This window comes from Bufo bufo, chromosome 6, assembly GCF_905171765.1.
Source record: "Bufo bufo chromosome 6, aBufBuf1.1, whole genome shotgun sequence".
In the NCBI taxonomy this organism is placed as follows: Eukaryota; Metazoa; Chordata; class Amphibia; order Anura; family Bufonidae; genus Bufo; species Bufo bufo.
Window position 1 is genome coordinate 50,680,318 of NC_053394.1, and position 16,740 is coordinate 50,697,057.

At 47.9% G+C, this 16,740-nt stretch overlaps 1 protein-coding gene across 2 annotated transcripts in view; it reads right to left on the bottom strand.

Annotated features, from left to right (window-relative positions):
- ZRANB1 (zinc finger RANBP2-type containing 1) overlaps window positions 1-16,740 on the bottom strand; it is a 51,421-nt gene that overhangs the window by 9,792 nt on the left and 24,889 nt on the right. For both annotated transcript variants that reach the window (XM_040439026.1, XM_040439025.1), the window contains exon 2: window positions 6,382-7,215. In XM_040439026.1, coding sequence (XP_040294960.1) covers window positions 6,382-7,174 — 793 coding nt within the window. In that variant the 5' untranslated portion in view covers window positions 7,175-7,215. The remainder of the gene's footprint in view (window positions 1-6,381; window positions 7,216-16,740) is intronic.

The window sequence follows — 16,740 nt, forward strand, 5'->3', positions numbered from 1 at the left end:
AGGATTTGTTTAAATCACGTGACCATGAAGCGCGAGTGAAGTGAAGCCTCTCACCGCTCCGTGGCCTCCCTGGAGCCTCTGCTGGAGTGTCTGTTGCGGCAGTACCGGGGCTCGGTCGTGGTGCGGGAGGAAGCGCAGTGTGCGCTGCGGTGCCCGGGCTGTGGCGGCTTCCTGCCGGACCCGGTCACTGTGCTGTGCGGGCACACGTACTGCTGGCCCTGTGTGCGGGGAGAGCCCAGGAAGCGCTGCCTGCTGTGCCAGGGGGACATGGGGCACCCGCCCTGCCGGACCTGTGTGCAGCTCAGGCAGCTGGCCAACAAGTGTGTGCCCGGGAAGAGCTGGCAACACTGGGATATCGCCGAGCTGCTGGAGGCCGTGGAACACCAGGAGGCATTGGCCAGGAACCGCTCCGCCATAGACCGATAGGAAGCCTGCTGCCCATACAGATCTGTGCCTGGGAAAGCTGGGTGGCAGCAGAACTAGGCTCTCCAAGGCTCCTAAATGCCCACACTATGGTACTACTGCTGTGACTGCAGGGGGAGAAGTGGGGTGACCCCAGTGCGGTGAGTACTGGGGAGCGGCGGGGTAGTGACCCCTGCGTGGTAACCACAGGGGGGACAGGGCATCTAATGTCGGTGGGGGAGTGGAGCTGAAGGCACTGGGGGGGGGGGGGAAGGGCGAAGAATGTTGGGGACTGATGGCAGGGGGTCTGAGGAGTTTTTATAAAGGAAGACAGTCTTATTTTTTTTCTTATTAGATTACTCGATTAATCGTAAAAATAATTGGTAGAATACTCAATTACTAAAATAATAGTTTACTGCAGCCCTACTGCCTGAGAGAACGGATCAGTCCCCATTGACTTACATTGTGAGTCATGACGGATCAGTCTTGTTCCGCACCACATCGCGGACAGAAAAACGCTGCTTGTAGCATTTTTCGGTCCAGTATGGGAACAACGAAACGGCACAGAATTAATTGTGGTGCACTCCTTTCCGTTCAGTTTGGGGACAAAACTGAAGCGTTTTCCTCCAGTACTGAGATCCTATGATGGATCAATACCGGAAAGGAAAAAAAAGCTGATGTGAAAGTAGCCTAAGATCGCCGATAACTGCAACAATGCAAATTAGCGCTACTCCAAAAAAAAACAAAAAAAAAAACAAAAAAACTGTAGCGCCACCTATAGGTAGCCTTATGGTAGAAATAAAGAAGAAAGCAGATTGAGGGGCGGGGGGGGGGGGGGGGGGGGGGGGGGAGAATAAGGTGTAATATTAAAGATACAAATAAAATGATTCCAGTAACATGCAACGTGTTTCGCCAGCTTCATCAGGCATATAACATATGTGGCGGTATTTAACCCTTAAGAACCGGAAGGGATACATCATCACTGTTCATCAATCAGGGCAGTGCCGTGTAAATAGCACATTTTTGCTGGTGGGAGAGTGCTTCTGAAGCAATGTGCTATATGATGTCCGATTTTCATTAATCATGGCATAATCCCTTTAACAGGGCGCCTCATTACAGACCCTATCCATACCTTTCAATAGGACATATGGAGGGGGCAGTTTAGCGGACAGAGCATTACACGGCAATGTGTGAGCGGCCATAATCTTCCCCGGGAAGAGCAGCTGCTCACAGACGTGTCCAAGACTCAGCGACCGGATACCCCAGGGCCGCTTACTACTGAAGAGGGGGTGTAAGGTTGAGACACCGAGACTTTTTACTAAGCAAGCGGCCAAAGATCTCTCAGCCCGACCACACCGACAATGACTCATATGATTATCCTACAGAGAATAAGTGCAAGGAGTCATACATGTACGTTGAAGGTGGAGGGAACTCCCTGGAGGAAAAGTACAGGTCATCAGGGAGCAGCGTCACCAGCGAGGACTTCATTACTCACTAATTGACATTTCTCGGATCCAATGGACACGGATAAATCAAATATTAAAGGGGTTGGTCAGTTTCTGGTTACTGTTGTCCAATGAGTCTGTAAGATGATTATATGGCACTTACTAACATAGCCTTTGTAGAAATTCTGTGCAATTTTCAATATTTCACAAAGTATTCCCCTTTGTTTGCCAAGTCCGCAGAGAAGTCCGGTCCATAAGATGGCCGCTGATGGAGGGTCATGTGACCATACACTTCACACTCAGTCTCCTCCATTCAAATAAAGTGCACCTGCTCAATGGCAGGAGTAATGTAGTGGAGATGAATGGAGAAGACATCACATGGAGGTGACTTGTCTGGTCACATGACCCTCCATGAGCAGCCATCTTATGGACAGGACCTCTGTGTGGACAGCATGAAAGACTTTGCAAACAAATGGGGCATACCTTATAGAATTAACAACGACTATATTAGCGAGTTCCATATAGTCATCTTACATATGCATTAACCAACAGTAGCCAAAACGTGGCCGACCCCTTTAAGTATACAGCTAGGGCCTCATGCACACGACCGTGTCCGTATTGCGGTCCGCAAACCACAGATCAGCAAAATACAGATACCTTCCTGTGCAATCTGCACTTTTCTCACCAGGTACAGCTATTCCTGTCTGTAATACGGACAAGAATAAAACATGTATAATTTGCAGAACGTAGAGCACATCTGTGATTTGTCCATTTTTATTATTATTCTTTTTATTTTTTATTTTTTTTGCAGATCCATAGAAATGAATGAGCAAAAAACGCAGATCAGACACGGCTGCAAATACGGGCCTGTATGGGATCACCTTCCACATGCCCTCCCCATTTCTCTCACTACCATCAATAGAAAGGACTACCAGAATAGGTATGTTCAGTCGAGTAGATAGAAATAAATCAGCGGCACTCACCAGTTACAGGTTTTCAACATATCACCACTTAAATTGTGACAATAGGTACATGCTTACAGGGCTGGGGCGGACAAGCCTTTCACTAAGATCAGAAAACCGCCTGAGCGGTGTATGGCAGCGACGGCTGTTTCGCACAGTGTGCGCTTCTTCTGGCTACCGCTCAGGCGGTTTTCTGATCTTAGTGAAAGGCTTGTCCGCCCCAGCCCTGTAAGCATGTACCTATTGTCACAATTTAAGTGGTGATATGTTGAAAACCTGCAACTGGTGAGTGCCGCTGATTTTTTTTTCTATCTTCTCGACTGCACATATATATTCGCTATTGGAAAGCAGGCACCACCGTATTGTTGCCGTATGCCCGATTTACACAGAGGACAGTAAATAAGATATCACTCAGCGTTTCATAAAGGGGAGTAGTGCCGTCTGGACTAGCTTTACTTTTTGACTACCAGAATAGGACATGTTCTAGAATTTGCAAGACGGCCACAGACATGAATGTGTCAGTGTACGCTCCACCTGGACGCATGAGGCCTTGTTGTAAGAGTCTCAGAACACGGGTCACATGAATAAAAAGACCAGAACCCAAGGCCTGGGAAACCTCCAGTAACTGCCGGGTCTCGCCCGACTGATCCGAGTGGATAACGGCCTCATACACAAGCTTGTTCTACTTCTAGGCCTCCACGTTAGACCATTAACGGGGTATTTTGTCCTCTTTGTGGTGATTTTTTTTTAATATTTCTGGCAAAAACGCCAACTCCAGATGTTAGCTGAAGGTCTATGGGAAATCTGAAAACGCAGAACATGCAAGTGTTTTTTTCCACGGGCTTTTTTTTGTTCTGGCTATCGGTCGAAAGCACAGCCTGCTGAGCTCTTGATGTCTTCACATCACCTTCTCTACAGGGAAACGTCATGAAGAAAACGCTAGTGGTAATGGTGGATTTACACGTGCCCATAATCGGGGAGATTATCAGGGGCGAGTGTTCCCGCAAACGCTCGTTCCCAACAGTCCGCCTGTGTAAAAAGGTGCAGCTGATCACCCGATGAACGAGTGAAACGGTCGCTCGTGAAGGCACCTAAATTATCGTTTCTGTTTAGCAGATTGTAAGATCTAAACGGAGATCTGCTGCCCAGAAACAATGCGGCTGTATGAGGAGGAGCGACCGCTGAATCAGGTCTCATACATTCAATGGGATTACTGACTGGAAGTCCAGAAGATACATCTGCCACCATGATCACTACTTACTACCGTGTTCTGGTAACTGGGTACAAGGACAGGTGTCGGGAGGCAAGAAATGGAAATCTAACGGTGGAAGGTACAGCTGGCCGAGCCGGAGAGACCATCGCCCAGGCAATCCTACAACATGCAAACTCTCTCGGAAACTATGGCGGTTTTATGTGCATAAAAACATCACACAGGGCAAACAAGCGATTCACAATAGCAACTAAATTATACAAGAGCATGAAGAATACACAAAACTGATCTTTTAGGTGAGCGAGAAAAAAAGAATCGGATAAAAGGAAGATAAAGTAAATGCAGAATGCAACCCCCACATGCCCAAGAACAGAGGAAAGCTGGGTGATGGACCGGGGTGGTGTGCAGTCAGGGTAGAAAACTTCACTAATAATGGGGCACAGCTTCGGGAAGTGTCAAAATGGGGAAGAGCTTCCAAGAACATCCATTTAATCGATCATTGTTTCAAGATTGTTATAGCAAAATGGTTTTATTTCAGACCTAAGGGTTCATTCACACATCCGCAAGTGTTTTGTGGTCTGAAAATTGCAGACCCGCAAAACACAGACACCGGCCATGTGCGTTTCACATTTTGCGGACCACACACGGCCGGCCCTGCGATAGAAATGCCGATTCTTGTCCGTGGCTGCGGACCAGAAAGGGAAATGCTCTATACTTTTTGCAGCCCCGTTGAAATGAAAGTGTCCGCAGCCGTCCCACAATGTGCGGACTCAAATCATACGGACGTGTGAATGGACCTGAACAGTGATGAGGAATATGAGACAAGTACCTCCAGACCGTCTCTTACAGCGCTAGGAGCGTGACAGCAAGGCATCTTGGGAAGGGACAACTGCTGGACTCGTAATAAAAGGTTGTGTAACGACATTCAGGTCTCTAACGCATTTGACAAAATTACACAAAGCAGACGACCCCTTTTAGGAGAACACATGGAGGAACGGCTTCTCACTTCAAGCTGAAAATAAAGCCCCTTTAATAAGGGTAGTGCAGCACCTCTCTAACGCCACCCAATTCTGACATTGGGTGCAGGGCCCAGGGTAATCATTCAATGCAAGTATCACGCACAGGTGCCAAATGGTCACACTGAATGCGTCTCGCAACCTTGGGAACTACTACTTTAGTAGATACTAGTATATTCTGCGTGTAGAGAGATATCAGAAGGGTTGGCAAACTCCTTTGAAGGAGTTGTCCCATCTGACACATTGGTGGCATATTGCTAGGCTATGTCACCAATGAGACCCGCACCTATTTATCTCTAGCATGGAGTTCCTAAAGCATAGGATGGTGCACCACGAAAGCACACTTCTATGGGAGTTCCGAAAAGAGCAAAATCGAGTGTTATCGGATATTTACAGAACTCCCATAGAAGCATGAAGATCACTCCACACAAGTGCGACCACCACTCCATTCACCTCTATGAGAGTTCTGGAAATAGCCGACACTTGTGGATGGAGGGTGGCTGTGCTTGTGTGCTGCGCCCTAGAGATAGGTAGGGGTCCTAGAGGTGGGACCCACACCTCTCTGACAATGGTGGCATATCCTATCGGCATGCCACCAATGTGCAAGTTGGGACACCCCCTTTAAAAAACACTGATGACCAGGACTAAGGCTACTTTCACAATAGTGTTTCTATTTTCCGGTATTGAGATCCGTCATAGGGTCTTAATACCAGAAAAAAAAAAAAAAGCTTCTGTTTAGTCCGCATTTATTGTCAATGGTAACAAAACACAACTGAACAGAACGGAACGCTCCAAAATGCATTCCGTCCTCATACCAGAGAGCAAAGTGCAACAAGCTGCGATTTTATTTCAGTCATTGGATGTGGAGCAAGACGGATCCGGCATGCTCCACAACGCAAGTCAAAGGGGACGGACCCGTTTAACTCTGACACAATCTAAAACGGATCCGTCCCCCATTGACTTTCAATCGTGTTCATGACGGATCCGTCTTGGGTATGTTACGGTTGCATTATCAGTAACATTCCACACTAAACCTAATAAATGAATACATCACGTTAGGCCGGGTTCACAACACTGTTTAGTTTCCCGTTCTTATGATCCATCAGAAGATCAGAAAAACAAACAAAAACAAGGTGAGAACAGCTGAGATGAGAAGTTCCTCCGATCATTGCTGCATCTGCTTTCGGGCACGACAGGACACCAATGCCGCATTCATTTCTACAGAGCTATAAAAACGCAGTTCTGGAGAATTGTACAGCAGAGGTTAATCATGAAGAACCATTTGTAGATGAGCACTACTGATGTTAATTGAGTCTCAAGCTGTACTGTCATTCCTCCCCACTTACCCACGCAGGCATTCAAGAACAGCCAGTCTGTCTTCCTCATTCGGTTTTTAATTTGCTTCAGCTTCTTGAGGTCCAGTTCCAGCTCATCCTTGCTGCCCACCGCCCCCGCTAGTTCAATCCTTTGGAAATCCATCTCCGAATCCCGCTTGGGCATGGGTGGGGAGCGACGCTGGCTGTTACTACTGCTGCAGCCGCTTCTCCAGCGAGCCCGGTCTTGCTCATTAATAATAGAGGAGGCCTCGTCCGTATCCGCCAGCTCTATAGAGTCTATGTTGTGGGGAGAAGGGTGGTCGCAGACAACACATTTTTTGGCCTTCGCGCCGTTCTCATACGTACAAGCAGAACAAGTCCAGTGCTGACCTTTAATGTTCAGTTTATTGCGGTCATTATATTCCTCACATGGGTCAACGGGGCTGGGAATGGATCGTAAACCTGATCCGGAGGACTGTGGAGATTCTGTTGGGCTACGTGTCCGACGTTGGGACAAACACTGTGTGCATCGTATGGCTCTGGGCCAGTTCAGGTAGGTACACAAGTGGCAAGACCACTTACTGCCGTTTTCCATGCTAAATGAGGTTTTTACACGTGGCCTGGCGCTGGAGTCAGGGCAAATTAATGGACTTCCCCCGCTTCTTTCTATAGTACCCACATTAGGGGCACTGCATTTGAATGGTTCTTCTGTGATGATAGCACCGCTGGGTCTCTGGGCACGGCACATGGTGCACTTGATAGCAGACGGCCAGTTCTCGTAAGTACAATATTCGCAAGACCACTTTATGCCATGCTCAGTCATTGTGACACTCCCAGGGCTGGACAACCGTGTCTGTCAGGAAGCTGGAAGAGAGAAAAACACAATGTATTAGACAGGGAGAAATACAGTAAGAAATAAGCTGTATTAAAGGGGTAGTCCGATAGTTCTATACTGATGACCTATAGCGCTGTGGCCTTCTCTCCGCTTTTCCTAGGCCAGTGACGTCACGTTCATCGGTCGAGTGGCCTAGGAGCAGCTCAGCCCCATAGAAGTGAGGCTGAGTGCAATACCAAGCACTGCCACTATACAATGTACGGCGCTGTGCTTTGTAAACGGCAAGAGCGTCAATGCCTTCTCTAACAGCTGATCTGTGGGGGTCCTGCGTGTCGGACCCCCACCAATTCAGATACAACAAACCCTTTTAAGTAAACCATTGGAGTGCAAACATGTAACGGGGTATTCTAGTAATGACAAGTTTCCCCCTACTCAATGGACAGAGGATAACTGTTAGATTGGCTGGGGCTTGAATGCTACGACCGCCACCTATGAGGGGTCCATTGCCCCCATATGAACAGGACAGCAATTGAGTATGTGCACTGCCACTCGACTCAGTGCGTATACTTGATCTTCGCTCTGTTCAAATGAGGGACATGGGACCCCTATTTTAGTAATCTGTGGTGGTCCTGGAAGTCAGACTAACAGTATCCGCTTACCCAGTGGATAGGGGGGGGGGGGGGTTACCCTGCAGTCACCCGAATACCCCTTTAAGCGAAAGTTCGTTAACCAGTGAGACTACGTGGAGGCGAACCCTTCTCCTTCAGCGGAGCTATTACTTGTGCTCATGGACGCCTCCTGCCGAGTAATGTCCTCTGTAAAACACGTCAAGTGGTGACAACTGCTCTGGACACATTTTAGGCTCGAAACATCATTGTCAATTCTGAAGCCAAGTAACAAAATCGCCTGAGAAGCCAAGTTGAGTTTTCTTACTAGAAACCCCCCTGCAGCCGAGGAGACGGTCCGACGCGCACGCGCCGAGCGGTTTTCTAATTTAGGACATATTCGATCTCAAACTGGAAAACAAGCGGAGCAGGAGGTGAAGACCCGAAATGTCATAACCCAGGCGCAGACTCCCGATTTAGCCAGTTTAACTTTATTTGGAGCCACAAACTATTCCAAACCACATGACGACAGACTAAATAACGTGTCTGTAAAGAATGAGGAGCCCAAACATCACAAGAGCGACAGCGGCTCTGCCAGCACATACCACACCGGCCTGAGCAGCCCACTAGGGCGCAGGTCACACACGACAGCAACAGCTCAATACATCCAACAGGACGGATTGCACTTAAAGGGGTCGTCACATCGAAAGTTAACACAAGGCACTTACTAATGTATTGCGATTCTCCATATTACTTCCTTTGCTGGCTGGATTCATTTTTCCGCCACATTATCCACTGTTCGTTTCCATGGCTACGACCACCCTACAAACCAGCATCAGCTGTGGCCGTGCTTCCACACACTAGGAAGAGGTGCCTGTATGGTGGTCCGGACCGTGGTAATATGCACAAGCCAGTGCTTCTTCCTATAGTGTGTAAACACGACCACCACTGATGCTGGATTGTAGGGTGGTCGTAGCCACGGAAACGAACAGTGTATAATGTGATGAACAAAAATGCATCAAGCCAGCAAAGGAGACAACACATTAGTAAGGGACTTGTATTACATGATAAAGGTCATTTAGTGAAGTGAGACAACCCCTTTAAGAAAAGTTTTAGTTGAAGGTCGGCTGTAAGTAACGAACATTTGGGAGGCGAATAATCACCAGCCGAATGTTAGTGAAATGGTCATTTTGGCAGAAAAATCCCTTATGTGTATGACCACCTTCAGAGGAACGACCCTTTCTCTTCATCATCTCTGGGCTGTGCTTCTGCAAAAAAACATTATCCACCTGGGAAATAGGACTTTGCTGTCCAGGCATAAAGGACATCATAACGCTAGTGCCCGCTTATTTGCCAGAGCAGAGGGGCGCTGCAGAGGTTAGCTGCTGGTGAGGGCACAACCACGTATGATAGTTGTTGAACCCACAGGATTAAAGCCTCATGCACACGGCAGTCTTCCAGCCATGCCTGTTGTTCGGCCTGCAAACAGCGGGTCCACAATACACTGGCACACCACATCACGGATGCGGAACCATTCACTTGAGCGGGTCCCCAATCCCGAAGCTGCAGAACGGAGGCACGGAACCCCATGGAAGCACTATACGAAGTTCTCCGTGCCTCTGCACTGCAAAAAATATATATTAGAACATGCGGTGCGGACGGATCACGGACCCATTCAAGTTGAATAGGTCTGGATCCATCTGCAGCAGCAGGATGTTGCCTGTGCACTGGGGACTGCAGTCCTCAATGCACGGAACGGCTGGGCAACAGCCATGTGCATGAAGTAAGGGACAACCTCAGGGACTCCACCAATCACAAGAATGAGGTGCTAGAGTCATGAAAACGTGCTGCGGCACCATTAAACTCTTTTGGGCTGCCAAAGGGAGACCAGGTGCCACCATGCTTGATTACCTCCGGCAGCCCCATAGATTTGAAGGCACATCGAGCGTGCCTGAACGCCGCCCCATTCACCCTGGCACATCTCTCTTAGGATCGGTGGGGATCCCAGCAGTTGACCCTCCACCAATCAGATGCTTATGGATAGGGGGACCAGTTCTTACGGTGGGACAACCCCTTTAATTACATAGCTGGTCACTGATGCAATACCAAATATTCCCTATAGGGGGGGGGGGGGGGATGTACAGCCGCTCGTAGCTCCCTCCAGTGGCGGGGCCTGCAACTATGTGGCTTTTATAGCCTATCCGTATATACGGTATACCAGTGATCAGCAACCTCCGGCACTCCGGGTGTTGTGAGACTACATCTCCCATCATGTTAGTATTCAGAACTGAGTGTAATAGTGTGTATTTTAGACAGCGAATGTCTGTAGTCAGCAACTAGCGACCAATATACAGTGCAATTCAGACAGGGAGGCCTGGTGAGAGAGTGCTCCCCTGAGACTGCTCGCTCTAACACACTGAGAATAACAGCGTGAGCACTAGTTAGCGGCATTAACCATAGGGAAAAGGAGAGGAGACCGCTAGGCCGGGTACATATGAGAACCTCAGTGTTTCCCAACCAGCGTGCCTCCAGCTGTTGCAAAACTACAACTCCCAGCATGCCCGGACAGCCTTTGGCTGTGCGGGCATGCTGGAAGGTGTAGTTTTGCAACAGCTGGAGGCACGCTGGTTGGGGGATCACTACTCTAGCCAGCCCTGTATGGAGGATTATAACTGACGCAATAAGCTCACAGACACAACGTTAGTTTAGTACAAGGTTTTATATAAGGTAATATTCACACGTGTAAACCTAGAGACAACTAATGGTCCAGGTGACCATTTGTAACCTTACATCTCCCATCATGCACACTTGCTTGGCTGTTCTCTGAACTCCCACAGAATTGAAAGGAGCATGCTGGGAGTTGTAGTTTCACAACAGCTGGAGTGCCGTGCCGTATACACTCAATATGAGAACGCTCCTTTGAAAGGTTTCTACAATTCTATACTTTGTGGTTACCCAGGTTCCCTTTTTTTTAGGGGGGTGAATACTTCTTCCCGTCACAATCCGTACCAGCCCCTTCTCCCGTAAATACTACACAGACGCGTCGTGCGTCTCGCCCCCAGCTGTAGGATAATCCTAAACCAGAGCACAGGACTCTCAGCCGGGAAAACGCAAGGTTTATTTCTGTCCAGAAATAGGACAAGACTGACGGGTCGAAAATAGCCCTGGGATCCAATTGTACTATGTCACCAGCGTCTGTGCGGCGACCCGTGGCCCCCCCCCAACCATATCCGATTAACTAGAAACCTTTCCAAATAAAAGAGGAGAAGGCGGATGGGATAAGTAACCACTGACAGCTCCTACATTACCATAGTACTAAAGAACCAGCGACAGATAGGAGAGGAGCTTCCATTTCTAGGCGCCTATAGAAGTGAATTATTACTGCTGGCACGCGGCCCGTATCCCCGAGTGTCCTGCCTGGCACACAGATCTTACATTGCTTTCCCGTACCTCCAGTGAAGGCGTGCACTGCTACTTACCTCCCATTACATGGAGAGGACACATCTGGTAACAGTCCCTGGTCATAGCAGCAAGTATCAGATACAGAGGTCACAAGCACCTGCTGTATACAGCTTCCAAGCAAATGGCGGCACATTAAGACCCCCCGCACCTACCCCCAATTTAAATGCAACACCTACAGGTGCTAGCGGTACGTGTTATTAACCCTTTCACTGGCTGGGATGATTAGAAAACTCTAAGACTTTAAAAGGACATCTGTCAGTAGATTTGTCCCTATGACAGTGGCTGACCTGTTAAGCCTCACGCAGACATCCGTGGAACACGGTCCATGAGATAGCAGACTGGCATTGCAGGAGCGCACGGCGTCATTGGTTGCTATGACGCCGTGCGCTCCTGCAAAGCCAGTCTGGTCTGGTATTGTGTTCCACGGACGTCTGCATGAGGCTTTACATGTGCACTTGGCAGCTGAAGGCATCCGTGTTGGTCCCATGTTCATATGAGTCAGAGAAAAATGATGTTTTATATATGCAAGTGAGCCTCTAGGAGCAACAGGGGCGTTGCCATTACACCTGGAGGCTCTGCTGCATGCGAGTCCGCCACTCCATTCAGCTGTATAGGACTGCCGTCTCTGCGGCGGCGGACAGGCACGAGTGTCTGTGTTCCATTCAAGTGGGGGGAAACACTCACAATTGTAGTAAATCGGACCCCACTGACCAGACAGGGTATAGGCTGTTATCATAAGACAACCCTCTTTATTTTTTAAACTGATAACCTATCCCAAGGACAGCGCATCAATATTTGATTGGTGGGGGTTTAACGCTTGGCACCCCCATCAATGAGCCGTTTGTAGAGGCCGTGGCGCTCGTCCCTGTCATGGTTTACCAGGCACAGCTTCCCTTTCGTAGCCGCTGTCCCAACCATTACAGCTCAGCGCTATTCACTTGAATGGGACAAAGCTGAATGGGACTATAGCTAGGTATAGCCAATTGTTTAAGGGGCTGGGAGTCAACGGCCCACCAATCCATCAGCTTTAAAGAACCAGAAACCCACTTTCTGCCAGAGGCTTCACAGTTCACACCCATTTCTTTCTAAGGCTACTTTCACACTCTCGTTTTGTGCGGATCCTTCTTGTATCTGCACAGACGGATCTGCACAAATAATGCAAACGCTTGTATCCGTTAATAACGGATCGGTTTGAATTATTCATAAAAAATTTAAATAAGTCGAAGTCGAAACGGATCAGTCTTCACTTACATTGAAAGTCAATGGGGGACGGATCAGTTTTCAATTGCACCATATTGTGTCAGTGAAAAACAGATGCGTCCCCATTGACTTACATTGTAAGTCTAGAGGGATCCGTTTGGCTCCGCATTGTCAGACGGTCACCAAAACGCTGCAAGCTGCGTTTTAGTGACAGTCTAAAAAAACGTAACGGAGACCAAACACAGCCAAATGGATGCATTCTGAACGGATCCTTATCCATTCAGAATGCATTGGGGCTGAACTGATCCGCTTTGGGCCACTTGCGAGAGCCCTGAAACGGATCTCATAAGCGGACCCAGAAACGCCAGTATGAAAAGTAGCCTAAATTAAAACAAAGTAGAACAAAAAAAAAAAAAGTTTTGGAGGTTTTATAGGGGTTTGCCAGCATATATCCATGAGGTCTATCTAGACAATGCATGGCTGGAAGAACTCCAACACAATCAGTACAACCGCGTGGCCGAAGCACGCCATCTCTTGCACTGCGCATATGGTAGCGCATCACAGCCACGTGGACAAGAGCACTGCAGCTTTGGTACAAAAATGTTGACTGATGGTGGCTTAATTGCTTGTAGCATATTGGTACTTCATGAAAAGGAATGGTGTGAAAATGTCTTATTTAGAATTAGGCAAAATTTTGAGATTTGTCCTTAAAGGGGTTTTCCAAGACTTTAATACTGATGACCTGTCCTCTGGATAGGTCATCCGTATCTGATCAGGACCCCTGCCGATCAGCTGTTTGAGAAGGCATCAGCGCGCAGTAGCACCATGGCCTTCTCGCAGCTTACCCTAGGCCATGTGACGTCACGTTCATCGATCACATGGCCTAGGCCGCCATGTACAGCGCTGTGCTTGGTAAGCGACGCTGCCTTGTCATATAGCCGATTGGCAGAGGTCCCGGGTGTCGCACCCCCACTGATCAGATACTGAGGACCTATCTTGAAGATGGGTCATCAGTATAAAAGTCTTGTAAAAGTTGCATTCTAGCAGCAATCGAGCAAAGAATACTATCTCCCGCAGCAGTCACACAATGGCGCCATGCCACCTGCAGCCATTGTGTGGCACTTTCACTGTTCACAATCACAGCTATGAAACCGACCACAGTGCGAATGTGTGCGTCCTGGTGATCTGATAATCACACGTCTGGCTTGTTACAATACAGTTATCTGAACGGTGTCACCGAGGTGTAGAACCAGACCTGGTGGCCGACTGCGGAGACGTGGTTGTGATGCAGTCGAAAACTGTGTGGCCATGAGGGCGCAGGAGCCTTCTAGTTATTATTACATTCATTACTTTATTTATTCCAGGGATGCGCAACCTATGGCCCTCCAGCTGTTTGAAAACAACTCCCAGCATGCCCTAATAGCTGTAGGCTGTCCAGGCATGCTGGGAGTTGTAGTCTTCCAACAGCTGGAGGGCCGCAGGTTGGGCATCCCCGATTTATTCCTTAGGAACCCACTGTAAATCACTTGCTTAAGCTGCCTGTACATTTGAGACAATGATCGGCCGGATTGGAGCCGATCAGTCGTCCATGGGGGTCGTTCATATGAAGGATCCCACCAACTAAAACATTTTTTATTATTATTTCTTTTTAGAAAAACCTGATTCCTTCGTGCTTGAGCACAATGGCAAGTGTGAATTCTGCCGATCATGCCATCAACATGCAGTTTCGATAGATGAATGGCCGAAGTTTTCCAGCACGGCGGATTGCATTTTCGGCAGAAAAGAGTGTGCCGTCAGCAATCGCAAGCGCTTTTTTACGCTAGTTTTTCAAACTACAGTCAGCCTGCCATTCCAGCCAACTTTAATCTTATGTGTATGGCCACGTGATCTTGCAAGGAAACATACCAAGCTGCATGGCCATTAGAGATGATAAAATTATTTCTTCAGCTTTCAGATGCACCACTGCCACAGCTCCGCCATGTCTGGTTCTACCCCAAAAGCCACAGACCTGTGTGATCAAAGTGACCAGGACAGCAAGCAGAGATCTTAAAAATCCAAATAAACAGATACATAAGGCTTCTGCACCATTCCCATCACTTTGTATTATTCAATGAGATTTATTTGCTAAAGCCAGAATACCCCTTTAGTGTCTGTAATGGTCAGGCAGGCAAACAATGAAATGTTGTCCAAAGCTGCGATATTCATGCCTTCCCAGTAAAATGGTGAAGAGCAGCATGAGATCGCAGAAAGTAACTTTTATGGGTAAAAAAACAAACAAAAAAACAAACAAAAAGTCATTTCTACCCCCAAATCCACCCTGGGTGTGCTGCGGAGAGGCTGTGCAGAGGGATGAGGTCGCAATAACGCCTGTACAAGCATCAGAGACGCTCAGGCCATTTTACTCCCTGGAAAAAGTCTAAGACGTACCGATACGCCTTAGACTTTTCCCTGCCATTCATCAGTGCAGCGAGCGCAGCGCTGCTGCCTGTAATAACCAATAGCAAAGCTGCTTACAGTAAGTTTGAGCGGACGGCCAGAGATTATGGCACACCGCTCTGAAGTGAGGAAGGAGGCGCGCGATCCTCACTGGTGGGCTAAGTGGCCTTGCTGTGTAGGGAAATTTAGTGGGGGTCCCAGATCTGAGCGCCTTGTTTTTCCCTATAAAGATGAGTCTGAAGCTCTCAGCCGAGCGCTGTACTGAAGACGTCCTCAATAGAAGGTCTAGGGGACCGTCTTCACTACGGCGCTCAGCAGTGCGGAAAAGTGGCTGAGTTCTTCAGACCCCTGCTTATAGAAGTCAGCGGGGGGGGGGGGGGGGGGGGTCTCAACACTGGACACACCAACAGGGGACCAGCAGCAAGCAACACCAACCGCCAGCTGACAGCGAGGACACGGAGGGAGACCTCAGGGCAGGTCATTCTATTGTCACATAGCCAGAAAAATAAAGGAGGAGCAGCTTATAGATGCAGCAGACTGTGATGTGCCTGTGTACCCGCTGCGGGGCCCAGCACGAGCCTCCTGGCAGATACACAGATGTCACAGCATGACTGACTTACAGATATACTGTACATAGTGATGCAGTATACAGTATATACAGTACATTACTACACTATAATAGTATAACAGTATACAATAACACTACATCCCACTATGTGCACTACATACAGTCCATTACCACACTGTGCTACCCTAAGCCTACCACCCTGACCCTGCAGAGCTCTCTGTGCCACCCTAAGCCTACATAGCGTTAGCATCCAATCTGGGAAGCCCTCATGTGCACGGTGCTTTGTACCACGTTGCCACTAAACTCCGTTTCCACTGAGTAACAGTGTCCCCAGTGTTGGAGGAATGACTAAGGCTACATGCACACGACCATATGTTTTTTTGCGGTCTGCAAATTGTGGATCCGCAAAAAAAAAATAAAAAAAAATAAACGGATGACATCCGTATGCCATCCGTTTTTTTTTTTTTTTGAAGATCCATTGTAAGTTGTAACCATGCATAAAACGGACAAGAATAGGACATGTTCTATTTTTTTGCAGGGCTATGGAACGGACATAGTGATATGGTGCATTTTTTGCTGACCCAATGAAATGAATGGGTCCACATCCTATCCGGGAAAAAAAACAAACAAAAAAAAAACAAAAAACAAAAACAAACTGACGGAACGGACAAGGAAACTAAATACATTTGTGTACATGTACCCTAATAAGTCTACTGTTCACATCTATAAAGGTAAGAACTGGTGGCACTGTTGAGGTGGCAGTGGTCTTATGTTTAGTACAGTGCTGCCCATAATTATTCATACCCCTGGCAAATTTTGACTTCGTTACTTTTATTCAACCATTGGTGTCTCCCAAAAGATAATAAGACGATGTACAAGAGGCATTATTGTGTGTGGGGGGGGGGGGGGGGGGGGAACACAACATTTCTCAGCTTTTATTTACATTTGAGCAAAAAGTGTCCAGTCCAAAATTATTCCTACCCTTCTCAATAATCAATAGAAAAGCCTTTATTGGCTATTACAGCAATCAAACGCTTCCTATAATTGCAGACCAGCTTTTTGCCTGTCTCCACGGGTATTTTTGCCCATTCATCTGTAGCAATGCGCTCCTGATATTTCCGGTTGGAGAGTCTTCTTGCCATCACCCTGATCTTTAGCTCCCTCCACAGATTCTCAATTGGATTCAAGTCTGGACTCTGGCTGGGCCACTCCAAAATGTTAATGTTGTTGTCTGCTAACCATTTCTTCACCACTTTTGCTGGGTGTTTTGGGTCATTGTCATG